Here is a 14,660-nt window from a genome sequence, read left to right as displayed (position 1 = left end):
CAGTAATAGGGTTTGGAAACATGGACCTGATATTTGGAGAAGTGTTTTGGAGAGCAGATCGTCTGTTCCTAGATGGCCTCAGACCATCTTCCTAAAACATGTACCATATTCTGATTATCATATTCTACCACACTGCTCTTCATTAAACATTTAACATTTTATAAAGTTTAAAAATGGAATGTAGTGTATATTTTTTAAAAAAAAGTTGCTTATTTGAAGATATGTTTGTATTATAAGCTTATCCACGTAAACTTTAAGAGTGGTTTATTCAACCCAATTTTCTGGATTGATATGCCACAGAAAAGCCGTAGGCTGATTTTACACAATGCAGCAATCTGAAATGTGATGGCTCACCTACAGTCAATTGTGTCACATGAACTTTTAGCCAGGGAATACAGCTTTAAGCTCAAGTTGAGGGTTGAGGAGTAAGAGAGTTTGGGTTTCATTTGCTCCAAACTATTTATTTAATATAGATATAAGAAATGGAAGGATTGAATGGCTTGTTATGATTAGGGATGGTGGCCTAAATTTTAATTGATTGGCAGGCAACCATTCTAAAGACAGTGGCAGTAGTTGCAATTATGGCAGTAATAAACTCTATTAATATTTTATTTCTCTGAGGCAAGGGCATCCTCAGCAACTAGTTCCAAAGTAAGGAGCATGGCTGGGTGACTGAATCAGCACCCCTTTAAATGAGCATGCAATACATGTGGCACATTAAAAAGAGTGGGGCTTTGACCACCCAATTGCTTCCATTTTGAAGCCAGGGACTGCCAGTGTGGATATACACCCTCCAAGTGTTTGTGTGTGTGTGTGTGGGGGGGGATGATAAGCAGTGACAGTTTATGTTCATTAAAGCAGTTGAGCTAGAGGGAAGCCCACCAATGACTGCAGCCATAAGAAACAGAACCAGGATTAGCAACAGGGTGATGATCCTAAGTAACCATGGTTCTCTTTAAGACCCTCCCCCTGGTCATTCAAGAGGAGTCTGTGGCTGTATCTTTCCCTCCCACCCCTTGCCTTTTTCCCCCCACATACAGACTCCAAAATAGACAGACAGATAGACATACATTGTATATAAATAAAAACGATCCTACATTTTTTTAAAAAAATCACCCCCAAGATTCAGAAGAATGACAACAGCTTTTCCAGCTAATACATTTCAAAGGCATAAACTGTTTAATATCTAAACATTTTTAAAATTTTAAGAAATAAAATTTGTTAGGAAAGTATTGTTAGATTTTTCTGACATTTTGCCACCATAAACTAAGATGGCTCTTCTCTTACAAAGCCCCTCAAAAGAAGAACACATAGGAAGAAAAAAAATATAACCAGAGAACCCAAATATGTAGAAGTTCTTTAGCCATTGCCCTAATGAATCTATAACCAAATCATCTATTGTCAGTCCTACCTGGTGAACCAGACAGGAAACAGATGAGCTAATCCTACTTTATTGTAAAGCTACATTATCAGAACCTTGGAAATCTGAAAGTATAAAATTACTGCCACCACTTTTAAGTGCTTGGTCCATTAGTATGGGTCCTCCATTCTTAAGAGTTATCCCTTCCTCATCCTCATAATCCTGATTTTTAAAATAGGACCCACTGGACTTCGACAAACATCAGTTTGCCTACAGGGGGAACAGGTCGACAGACGATGCCATAGCTACTGCTGTACACTCTATAACAAGCCATCTAGAGAAACCTGGAAGTTATGTCAGGATGCTTTTTGTTGATTACAGCTTGGCTTTCAACACCATTTTGCCAAGCACTCTCATTGAAAAGCTGACTGACTTGAAATTTTCCCCCTCCATCTGCGATTGGATTAAAGAGTTTCTCAGGGACCGGTTACAAACAGTGAGGATCGGGTCTGTTTTATCCACCCCCCCTGAAGCTTTGCACCAGCTTGCCACAGGGCTGCGTGCTTAGCCCCTACCTGTACTCATTGTACACATATGATTGTGTATCGTCTGACCCATCTACTGCGATAATTAAAGTTCGCAGATGATACCACCATAGTGGGTCTTATTACAGGTGGAGATGAGACAGCATACAGGTGGGAGGTACAAAAACTATCCATGTGGTGTTTCAAGAACAACTTGCATCTGAACATCGGCAAGACAAAAGAGATGGTGCTAGACTTCCAGAGGAAAAAAGAGGAACCTGCCCCACTTTACATCAGAGTGGGGGGGGGTCTGTGTGGAGTTTCCTCCTTTAAATTTCTGGGAGTCTACCTCTGTGAAGATCTTACCTGGAAAGTTAATATAACCCAGGTGGCCAGAAAGGCCCAACAGAGACTCCACTTCCTCAGACTCTTGCAGAAGAACAGGGTAGAACAACGGCTAATGACCCTCTTTTACCGGTCTACTATAGAGAGCGTCCTCTCGTACTGTATTGTGGTTTGGTATGCTGGTCCAACAGCCGCGGATAGGAAAGTATTACAGAGGGTGGTGAGCACAGCACAAGACATTGTGGGCTGTCCCCTGACACCACTGGATGACATCGCCAGGGCTTGCTGCCTTGGAAGAGTGAGGAAAATTCTCAGGGATGACTCACACCCTGGACGGTATCTCTTTACTCTCCTACCATTGGGTAGGAGATATAGGAGTATAGCCAGCCGTACCAACAGGCTGAAGAACAGCTTCTATCCATGGGCTGTCAGACTCTTGCACAGGAAATAACTTTATGTATGATTGACTTGCAAGGCTGGTGTGTTGTGCAATTAGCTCACATGGTGTAATAAGATGGAGGGTTTGTTGTCACTGTGAGTTGAAGGGAGGGCATGAAGGGAGGCTTAGCCAATCTCAATGTATACATGGTTGTATTTTGACAATAAAGGTTCATTCATTTCCTGGACTATTGAATATCCCTGAAGACAAGGGGGAAAAATCTTCTTTCTCTTCTCCCCTTCTCTAATTCTTTCAACTATTTTTTTCCATTCTAATAAGATCCAGTCATATCACTGAAGCACATTGAATTGTTCAGATCACTTGTAGAGAGAAATCTAAATGTGTTAGTTCAGCTGAGTCACTAGGATAGGGTGTAGTATTTTAATAATCTTATCTCTGCATATAAGTTAATACATATTAGCACTGTTTGCTACAATATCTTCCAAGGAATTCACTTGTCTATTAAAGCAAAGTAATTGAAAATCATAAGGGACTCAGGGAAGCACTGAGTCTGTCTCCCTGTCTAAGACAATGGAAGGGTTTTCCCCCTGAAATTAGTTTCTTTCAGATGTGTCATGCACCTAAAGAGTAAAGCAAATATCAGGAAATAAATATATTCCAATCCATTTTCCTCTAAAAATTAAAATAGAAATTCTCAACTTTGCTTTATTATGACCTCTAAAGTGATAAATGAGTTTGTGAAACTTACCCTTTGAAAAAAAGTTGGTTATTTGGGGGGTGGAGGTCAGAGCTAGGCAAGAAATATAATTGGTCATTTTTAATAATTTCATTTTTAATCTGCACAGACAAAACAGGTTCCAAAGCCTCAAGTGAGTTTTGACAGTACTTAAATTTTGCCTATACAAGCCTGATCAGATTTTTGCAACTTCCCCCTCTAAATTGCTCATAAACCCCCAGGGTCACAGTGTTTGGAAACACAGAGTTTATAATAAAAATGTTCCCAATAACCTCTTTTTAAAAAAAAAACATTTTCCCCTTCTCTGTTATTTTTTTTGCTTCACATTTTTGGTCCTACCTCCCCACCCTTCAACAGTGGTCTGCTATCAGACTGACCGTGATGAACTTCGGCGTCGTGTCATCCAGTGGCTTGAAGCTGAAATCGTTCCTGATGGGTGGTTCTCCAAGGGCAGCAACTACACAGAAATCTTGGAAAAGTACTTCAAGGTATGACTGAGGTAGCTGATGTACTGCATCTAATGTAGCTTAAGGGGTCATGAATAATTGTTTTGACTGTTTTAAAGTGTTTTTGTTTTTATATTTTGGAATTATTAAGCCACCCAGAGACATTGATCGAGATGGGCAGCTACAAAAATTGAATGAACGAATGAATGAAAATAGATACTTGTTGTTGTTGTTAGTTGCGAAGTTGTGTCCGACCCATCGTGACACTATGGACAATGTTCCTCCAGGCCTTCCTGTCCTCTACCACCTTCTAGAGTCCATTTAAGCTTACGCCTACTGCTTCAGTGACTCCATCCAGCCACCTCATTCTGTCGTCCCCTTCTTTTCTTGCCCTCAACCTTTCCCAGCATTAGGCTCTTCTCCAGTGAGTCCTTCCTTCTCATTAGGTGGCCAAAGTAGATACTAAGGGATAATCAATTTTCCTTTTTTCAGAGTACAGGTAATCCTTGAGTTACGAATTGTAATGGAGCTTGCCAATTACATTCGTAATCTGAAAATTCGTTGGAGTGAATCACATTAAATGAACGTGAAAACTCCTTGCCTTCACTCATGCATTTGCTAATCAAATGCACGGGCTATTAAGTGCACGAGGTATTTCGGGGTGGGGAAGAGCAAAGGGCCTAGTGGTTCTGACCACCCAAGACCTTTCCCAACCCACTGAGATATTTCATGCTTTCCCCCCACCCCCAATCTTGCCTGACTTGGTCCACTTACCTTTGGAAGATCTCAATGAGTTGTCTCTCCAGCTTCTCTGGTGCAGTTTCACCTTGAGCAAAGGCTTGGCGAAGCCTAGAGGGAGATTCCCTTTAGGCTCTGATTGTCTTTGCAAAAAGTCCTTGCTGCTGAAAACTGAGCCATGCTGAAAATGGAGCCTGGGAGGAACGTGGCAATGGCTCTGTTTTCAGTGGCGAGGGCTTTTTTGCAAAAATGACCAGAGCCTACAGGGATGCAATCTCTAGCTTATGCAGACTATGGCAGGAAACTGCAAATGGAGGAAAGGCCTGAAGAAACGAAGCCTTCCCTCCATTCGCAAAGCCTTTTGTCGCAGATTTTGTCCAAGCATCAATTCGCAGAGAACAAAGGCCTAAAGTAGTACGAGATCACACGAGATCAGTAGTGCAAGATCTCATGCTACTGATCTCGTGTGATCTTGCAATACTTTAGGCCTCTGTTCTCTGTGAATGCACCGAAGGCCTGAATCAATGAAGCAGGCAAAGAAAGCAAAGACTCACTAGATCTTCGCAAAGTGTATGTGTGTGTGGGAAATAGGAAATAGGCAGGGCGAATGTTGCAGTGCCTCTGCAGTTGTTCGTAAGGGTGAATGACTGCTGTTGTTGTGCAACACTCGTAACTTCAGGAATGTTGTAAGTACTTGAGGGATTATAACTTTGAACGCTCGCTAAGTGAAATGTTGTAACTCAAGGATTACCTGTATCAAAACTTTAATGCTAAATTTCTGATAAAGGAAGCTTAATAAGCTTGGTCTGAATTTCAGTAAAACATTGTTTGTAAGCTACCCAGAGTCAACATGTTACCCAACATGTTAAAAAACCACTGGTTATCAAGTCTGTCAGTTTATTTTAGGGAAAGGGGGCTGATGGAAACCATTTTTAAATGCTTTTTAAATGATTTTACAGAGTTTTGATGATGGAGATTCCCGCCTTGACTCGAACGAATTCTTAAAGTTTGTAGAACAAAATGAGTCAGCTGTCAACATTTCTACTTACATGAATCAAGAGACCAACAAACTTCTCAGGTAGCTTCAAGCAGAAGAACATCAGAATATATAACTATGACTGCAAAAGATGATTAATTATGAAATTCCCTCTTGAGAAATGAGTTTTTTCCACTTTGCAGACCTACGGTATTTTGGAAGCTTTGATTAAAAACAGAAGAATGGCAGAACCCCTGAAAATAGTTACTTTCTTGCTGGCTTGCATTTCTAAACACTCCCCAATTTCTTCTAGTTTTAAAGCATTGTTTAAACTTTGGCAAAGGCTGGGAGCACTGTAAAGGAGAAAAATGTTCCTACCCGGGGGTTTTTTCTGGAATGCCTATTGGGCTACACATAAATAATGTTGGAGAAGCTTATCTTTTTTCTGACATGACAGCAATTGATAATTTGAATATTAACCATTTGCACTTTCCTGTGATGTGTTTGGGAGTCATTTCTAGATGTGATAACCCTGTATTGTATGTCTTCCAGGGGACTCTGTGTAGATGCTCTCATTGAGCTCTCTGATGAAAATGCTGACTGGAAGCTGAGTTTCAATGAATTCCTGAAGTGCCTCAACCCAACCTTCAATCCACCAGAAAAAAGTAGGAGCTCTGTCCCTGTACAAAACGGTCCTGAAGTTGTTATAAAGGAGTGGGGAAAGTTGAGTATGAGTGGGATAGAAGTAATATGTTGCACGCTTGTTTTGAAATGTAGTTGAAAGAACTGCAACATACTTGGATTTCTGGCCAAATTTGGACTTTTGAGAGTACGTATTGCATATGCTTATAGAGCAGCGTGGTGGCCTAGTGGTGAAGACGCTCACCAACCACTTGGAAGGTTGAGAGTTCAGTCCTGGGTAGCGGCAGGTGTTTCTCTCCTAGGGCACAAAGAAAAAATATCTACTGCAAAGTCTGTGGCGTCAGGAAAGGCATCTGGCCAGGAAACATTCAGCTCCATCCAGTCGCCCAGACTAAATATATAAAAAGGGAGAAGAGCCCCATGAGAGTCAGATACTTTACCTTCATGTACATTAACAGCATCTTTTTAAATGGTTATTTAGAATGTGCCTTAGAAGACGAATCATATGAAGATGGAGCAGAGACTCAAGTGAACTGTAACCGCTGTGTCTGTGCTTGTGGGAACTGGGTGTGCACTGCCATGACCTGTGAAGGTATGGACTGGAAAATTCAGTCATTTTAGAAGGATTCACTCCACATGTTGTTTCAACAAGTGGCTTGACTAAATTAATGAAAATGCTAGAGAACGGGGAAAAAGGTAGAATAACATATTGATCTCACTAATAGCACATCAAGCCAGATTAATCATTTTTGATCAAGCAAACTGATTTTCTGGGGTGAAGAACTTATTTGATACCAAGAAGGCAACGGAAATAATGAATTCCATAACTGATGAATAGCTTGCCAGGATCATAGTTTTCTCATTTAATCCACTGTTTCACGCTGAACATTTGTCTATTGAGGAAACAACCCCTTCAGCAATTGGCAGCTGAATTTCTTCCACATATAGGTGTCTGTAATTGAGATGTATCATAAGACCTTGAAAAATTTAATATACTTGTTTGTTTGGAACCTAGTAAATCTGTAAGTCATAGTTGTCAGTAATTAATAGTTAAATATTACTGAAGAGGGGGAGACAAAATTAGGGACAAGAGATTTTGCAAAATTTAAGGAAAGGGTTGCTTTATCTGAATCAGAGTGTCCAGTCAGAAATCCAAACTTGCTGGACCTCCCATTGACTAGCGAGGGAAAATCAATATTACAGACTAAAATGACTATTTCAGACAAAATAGTTATTTCTAAGAGGGTAAAGATAATTTGTATGACTGCAGAAGCATATCCATTGCAAGGGGAAAATTGAGGAAAACTCATTTAATCGTCATAACTGCAGAGCAGAAAATTTGGAGGAAGAATATCAAAGATATATTGAATGTTCTTTAGAGCAGCTTAATAAGAAAGCAAAATGGATGCCTTGATCCCTTTCACATGGGAGAACTGTGCCGACCCAAAATTTGGGCTGCGTTTCTGGATCCCTATCATGCCAACAGATCTTCACGAGTTGAATTATTTCTGATGGCAATCAGCTCAGCTTTCAGTTTAGAGGAAATGTGCAACAATTTTTATCTTCGAAACGCCAGGGTGAACCACTTGGAATTCTCTTTTTCTTTCCAAAAGCCAGAAATATTGAGTGCTACCAAATATAGGAACTGCTTTGCCAACCACAAAGCAATACCTTGCCTTAAAAATAATAAAAGCTATCCACAGAACACAAACTTTCCATGAAAGAACAGTGAAGGTTGGGTTGTGTGCTGTTTTTGACTGGGAGCAGTCAAGATAGATAGTAGGAACCTATGCCCCATTCACTGCTAAAGATGGCACAGTTCTCCCTTATGTTTTGCCAAAAGATCCAACATCCATAGTTAATGTGAAAGAACACTACAGCTTTGTATTGCTCTTTTGTTGAGTATGTGCATACTCAATGTGCATTGAGTATCGTAAACTCTGTTTCTGCTCATAGGTAAGAACCAGAAGGTCCCTTTTCAAGAGCAGCCTGAAGAGAAGCTGACTGAAGAAGAGCTAGCCAGATATGTTCAGGAGCTGCAGAAGCACCAGGTTAGAAGGAGCTATGTGTACAAGCTTATGTATTTCAGTACATTTATTCTGCTAAAGTGCTGTGAAATTCCTAACAGTTTAAACCTGTCATTTGTTGGCTGCTAATATACCTGAAGAGGGATGTGGTGGCTCAGTGGGTTAGGACGCTGAGCTTGTCGATCAGAAGGTCGGCAGTTTGGCAGGTCGAATCCCGAGTGCCGCATAACAGAGTGAGCGCCTGTTACTCGTCCCAGCTTCTGCCAACCTAGCAATTCGAAAGCACGTAAAAATGCAAGTAGAAAAATAGGGACCACTACGGTTGGAAGGTAACAGCGTTCCGTGCGCCTTTGGCGTCTAGTCATGCCGGCCACATGACCACGGAGACGTCCTCAGACAAGCGCTGGCTCTTCGGCTTTGAAACGGAGATGAGCACCGGCCCCTAGAGTTGGAAACGACTAGCACGCATGTGGGGGGGAACCTTTACTTTACCTTTTTTAATATACCTGAAACAGCACTGTATGTTGGCAAACAACTAGGAATTTGATGGAGACAAATGCATGTCACTCCATGCAGATGAACAAACCATGATGACCTCAAAATGATGAAATATATGCCATGACACTGCAATGCAAACTTCAGACTCATACTTGTGTTTTGATGTTGGATGCAAGTACATAAATCATATGGTTTGCATTGCAACATCATGCTGCTTGTTCTCACATTTGCCCTCCTGTACAGGTGAATGGGCAAGTTGTTAGAAGGGAAATATCACTGCATTACTTTGGTGCCAAAAGTTTTGACTGAAGGCAGTTTTTAACTAGTACACTAAAAGTATAAAGCAACTTATAAAATTACTTCAAGCCATCAATCATAGAAACCTTTATACATTAGTAAGAACTGAAGAATTATTGAAGAAGTACCATTATCTTACTGTGCTCTGCTTATTTATTATATATGCCTTGCGTTCAAGAGAGCATATCTAACATTTCCTCCAACTTGTCTAACTATGTGCCATGGGAAGGAACCTTCTGTTATTTGTCCCAAATCACCTGTCTTACAGTAGATGATTCCTGGGTTCCAGTAATTTAGGAAACAGTATTCTCCCTATCCAACTGTTTTCCCTCTTGCATAATTTTGTATGCCTCTGTTATGTTCCCATTTATGCATATTGTTTCTACATGAAAGAAAATCTCTAATATGTTCCCCTTTTTCTCATAAAGGAGTAGTCTATTTTTCTGAAAATCTGGGTAGCTCTCTTGAGATGTAACAGGCAGAACCATACCCTGTAAATAAAAAAAGAAAGAAAGAAAAATAATGTTCATAAATATTTCCAAACTCATTATATAAGAAATGCATTGTTAACAACATGGGAAAAAGTAGCAAGCAAAATATACTTGAAAATTCCAGAGTGGTTGTCAACAGTGGAAGCATTTGTACACCCAAATTTAGTGGACTTTTAAAAAATCTGGACATATAGAGACATTCTAAACTCTGAAGGACATTTAAAATCTAAACAAGAAATGCAAAATCAGGGCATCAACGTATCATGGTGGACACATTTACAAATACAAACTAGATATGAGAAAGATGTTAAAATGTAAACAAACTATGTTTCATAAGACTTTGTTAACTTCGGTTGAGAAACTAATTAAGAAAATGTATAACTTTTTATTAACTTTGGAAATGGAAAGTGAACAAGTTAAAGAAACAATGATAATATGGGCGAAAATTTTTGGATATAATATAGAATTAGAAAGTTGGGGAAGAAATTATAAACTGACAATGTCAACTTATAAAGAAAATGTATATAAAATGTTTTATAGATGGCACTTGCCACCAGCAAGACTAGCGAAAATGTTTAAAAATATGTCAGATAGATGTTGGAAATGTAAACAGAAGTCAGGCACATATTATCATGTTTGGTGGACATGTGATAAAGCAAAGAACTATTGGAAAAATATTCATACTTGGTTAGAAAAGATGTTAGGAGAACATGTTGATTTTAAACCTGAACTTTTTTTATTAGGTATAATGCCAGAAAAGACTAATAAAGAAAGCTTATATTTGACTTTGCACGTTACAACAGCAGCAAGAATCATATTTGCGCAATACTGAAAGAATGACGGAATACCATCAGATGAAGAAATAATTAAAAAAATACTAGAATGCACAGAGATGAACAGATTGACTATGAAATTGAAAGAAAAGGAAGAAACGGACTATTATCAAACTTGGAATTTATTTTACCATTGGCTAGAGGAAAGAATAAAGGATTAGGAATTAAATATGTACTAGCATATGTAAACTGAGACAGCATGTTGGTTGAAAAATTATTATTTGTTTGGAAAAAATGAATAAAAAGTTTATAAAATAAATAAATACTTTCTCAAGTTCTTGCACATATTCTGCACATATCAATGTACTTTTCTGTCTATAATACAAATGTGCATACAGATTATGTATTTATCTGGCATATTTTTTTTCAACTTCCCAGTCTAGCCAGTTTTTTCAACTTCTCAGTGACCTCTCATTGAAGTACTAACTAGGTCTGCCTCTTTTGAGATAGCCAAAGTTGATTAGGGCTGCAGTAAAATATAACATCCTAAAATGCTAATCAATGTTACTTACAGCCCAAAGTCAAAAATACATCTAATACAGTACTATGAATAAAAAAGAAAAGAAATAAATTACAAGACATGCCTGAAATATGTAATAATAACATAATTAAAGGATAAATTACTTCAATAAGCTATTGCTATAAATTTTGTGACCTTATTTGAAGTGTCTGGAAATTAGTCAGGGAAAAGGAATGTGTTAATTTCTTAATCATAAGAAAAAATATTTTTTGGCAACTGGTTTTATAAGATATGTTCACCTCTGAGTGTATAGTGTGTGTCCATTGTCACTCTGGTGGATAACATGCCATTTGGAGCAGGGAGAAGAATGGGGCATGAAAGCTGTTGGAATATCTAGGGATAATTTCTGAGGGGTGGGTGGTGCAGAGTTGGGAAACTCAGGATATAGCAGTTTGAGTGACTTGGTCTCAAATTTTCTACTTAAATTCAGTCAAAGCTTTATTAAGGCCAATTGTGCATATTGACAGAATGGAAAAGCCTTAGCAATCATTATTAATTTGGACATGAGGGTGATTGACTGCTGTATCTGTCACTAGTTACTGGGGCTGATTTGGTGGATATGTTTAAATGTGAGAGTGTCCCCTTCCTCTCTTACTGCTCCATGTGCATCCCTCCTGACACTGCATGCTTATGGAAGAGGATGGCCATATCATACAAAAGGGCTCTACGATGTTTCGGTCAAGAGTAAATGATATCTAAATCCTGTTTTCTTTCTTCCTCTTATTTTTCTTTAGGAGACCTCTGAGAAGATCAAGCAAATGACTACCAAAGAAATATGAGAGGCACACACCAGAAGGCAAAGTGTGTTACCTGTCTTGCCTACCAATCTTCCTTCAATATGCAAACATGTTTAGAAAGTATTGCTCAGTCACAGATATTTACATTGTGTAGCAATGGGAGGGAGGTAAAGGAAAATGGATTCTTTTGAAATTTAAAAGAGCCTCCCCTCAAATATTATGGCTTCTATAGCAAGGAAATGAAATTGAATTGATAGCGATTAATGAGGACAGCAAATTACTCCAGTTCTGGAGCTCCTAGAACTCAGGGGAAGCATCACTGTAAACTAGGAACATGGTGTCTTCTGTGGAAATTATACTGATGGTGGAGCATTGCCCTATGACTCTTGCTGCCTCTTAGGAATCTCCCTGACAGCCTAAAATAATTTTTCACAAATATTACTATAACCGGAGGAGCCCGATGAAGAAAATGCAATAGCTATGCATATATTCCATGGCATATCACCTTTCTACACTCCGTTTTGATATCTAGCCTTTCTGTCTTCTGTCCTTCACTCAACTTTTTTTTCTATATGGAGTTTCAGTCAGCTCCTGTAGAATCTCCCCTAGCCCTGATTGATTAATGTGCATATCAATGAGAGTCCCTAGTACATATAGAGCAAGCTCTTTGTCCCTGCCAGAAGCCACCTAACTCCACCATGAGCTTCAAACTGACCTCATTTGCTTTCCTCCTCCCTTTGCAATGGTGCTACAATATATTTTCTTATCACCTTCTTACACTCTTTTTAATTAATGATTTTTAACTGAGCTTTTTGTATCTTTGATTTATATTGTTTATAGCTTCTGGAAAATGCTGTACTTCTGTGTTCGTGCTTTATATTATAGCTACGTCTACCAAGGAAATAAAATCAGTGCAGCACCAAGGGGACCAAGATTGTATATGGCTGTTCTTAATTTGCCATTGCACCTTTCACTGTAAACAGTATGATACTTGCATGGACAGAGCAGAATAGAGTTTTTGAGAGAGATGCCTTACAGCTTCCTACAGCATCATTCTTTCAAGGATGTGGGGAGTGGGAGAAGGATGCAATTCTTGATTTTATTCAAGAATTCACTCAACCCTATTAATTAAATAGAAGGAAACAGTAATGTTTGTCAAGCATGAAGTAAGTACTCCCTATGCTGTTGGGAAGATAGATAAACAAGAAACATATGTACATATCTAGTGCTTTATATTGAGGCACTGCTGCTGTCATTCCCAAGGGGAAATATATATACCTGAGGTTTGCAGACTTAGAGGTCGTCTGATGGTTTTTGACAACTAGTCCCTAAGTAGAAAAGGAGAATGCACATTATCATAAATACATTGCATGTTTTGGTGCAAAATCAATCTGTTTAGGAATTTTGGCAATAAAATCAGGAGATCCAGTCTCCTCACTTGTTATAACAAACATCAAAAGCATTGTTGTTGTTCTTGCATATGCTTAAGAAAGAAATTGGATTCTTGTTTCTCTACAAGTGTATAGCTTGAGGAGGGGGTTGGATTTGAAGACCTCCAAGGTCCTAAATCATGTTGAAGAAACTCATCATTAGGATTACATTTTGTTGGATCATATGTACTGTAGAGTCCAAAGAAAGCTCCACCTAGCAATAGGTGTTTTTGGCTTCCTTCTCTTTATAAAAGAATTATCTTCAGAACTACTTGAATAAAAGTTGATTCTTCCCCAAAAGTTAAGCAATCATATTGGATGGCCAAATAGTACATGTGCTGAAGTCTTGTTTTAGCTTGGTCTAAAACTTGATCCCCCTTCATGGATTACTGCCTTGTCGTGGCGAAGGGGCTTGCGTAATTCAATGAAGCTATGAGCTATGCCGTGCAGAGCCACCCAAGACGGAAAGGTCAACAACAACAAAGCATGGTTTGGTTTGAAGTCTTAATATTCTTCCCTCGTAATTTAGTCATAAATAGATTTAAGTGTATCTTGATGGAATATGTACTTTATGTACTATTGCAGGAAATGCAAGACAGTAATGTATCTCAATTGTATCTAGCCTGAGGCATGATTTTAGCTATATTAAACTCTATACACTCAATAGCATTGTCATGGTTCCGATCAACAGAGACAAATAAAGCTGAACTCTGAGGCTTGCAAATTCCTCAAAGAACATGTTTATTGATACAGAGTATCAGTACTTCAAAAATGAAACCAAGTCTGAAGAGATGCATAACAATACAAAGTTAAGAAATCTCACCCCCAAAACTATGCAAACAACTACGTTTCCCCACTCAGCTTGTTGGTGGGCTTTTCATGAAATGCCCAGCCTGCAGTCTTGGGAGCAGCCGATGACCTTGGTTCCCATGTCAGAAAGTCCAAGAAAGTCTGCTTTGTCTAGTACAGCACCTGGCAAACCCCGTGCCTCCATGTTATGTGGCAACTAGGAATGAAAAGGAAAAAATGGCTGCAACCATGCTCATTCTAAAGTTGACAAGTATCACAAGAGCTTCTTCTGAAGATAATAATGGGAACATGCATGATGCTAATGAAGTATAACATTTTACACATTTTTGACCCATATAAGCAATAGGTTTTTGCATCAATTATTAATTAATCATCGTTGATTACTTTTAATATTAATTGTCCTCTTAAGAGAAGCATCTCAAAATTATTTTATCCCCCCTTCCCCTTTGTTGGCATTGTATGAAAGATAAAATCAAAAGTTCATCAGAACAGTTCAATTAAACTAATTGGAAAATGAAACATTAATATTTCAATCACTCTTCTCTAATGTATATCTTGAGCACACTTTTTCAGAAGAAAATATCTTTGTTTTTTGAGCAATGTAAACAAACACACTTAGTTCTCTATGCCTGTTTCTGCTATTGCTGTTTCCTCAATTATTCTTAGGTCTCAAAAGAAAGTGCTGCTTTAAGCAGATAGTTAACCATCCAATGAGCGAATGAATTCTAGACAGTCCAGATATGAAGAAAAGTCAGAGATTTAGTATCACAGGCAGTTTAGCAAATTGGAATTGGAATAGATTAAAATTGTTTGCAATTGGATGCCTAATCATTTTTCTCACTGCTTTATA

At 38.6% G+C, this 14,660-nt stretch overlaps 1 protein-coding gene across 1 annotated transcript in view; it reads left to right on the top strand.

The window, feature by feature from the left end:
- Nucleotides 1–13,191, top strand: part of FSTL1 (follistatin like 1) — a 29,193-nt gene extending 16,002 nt beyond the window's left edge. Inside the window, exons 6-11 of the mRNA XM_083350973.1 lie at nt 3,723–3,853; nt 5,509–5,627; nt 6,078–6,190; nt 6,649–6,759; nt 8,124–8,218; nt 11,568–13,191. Of these exons, the coding sequence (XP_083207099.1) occupies nt 3,723–3,853; nt 5,509–5,627; nt 6,078–6,190; nt 6,649–6,759; nt 8,124–8,218; nt 11,568–11,612 (614 nt within the window). The 3' untranslated portion in view covers nt 11,613–13,191. The remainder of the gene's footprint in view (nt 1–3,722; nt 3,854–5,508; nt 5,628–6,077; nt 6,191–6,648; nt 6,760–8,123; nt 8,219–11,567) is intronic.
- The last annotated feature ends 1,469 nt before the right edge of the window (nt 13,192–14,660 follow it).

The sequence above is a fragment of the Vipera ursinii genome, assembly GCF_947247035.1.
Source record: "Vipera ursinii genome assembly, chromosome: 2".
In the NCBI taxonomy this organism is placed as follows: domain Eukaryota; kingdom Metazoa; phylum Chordata; class Lepidosauria; order Squamata; family Viperidae; genus Vipera; species Vipera ursinii.
This window is presented reverse-complemented; position numbering and strand designations above follow the sequence as displayed.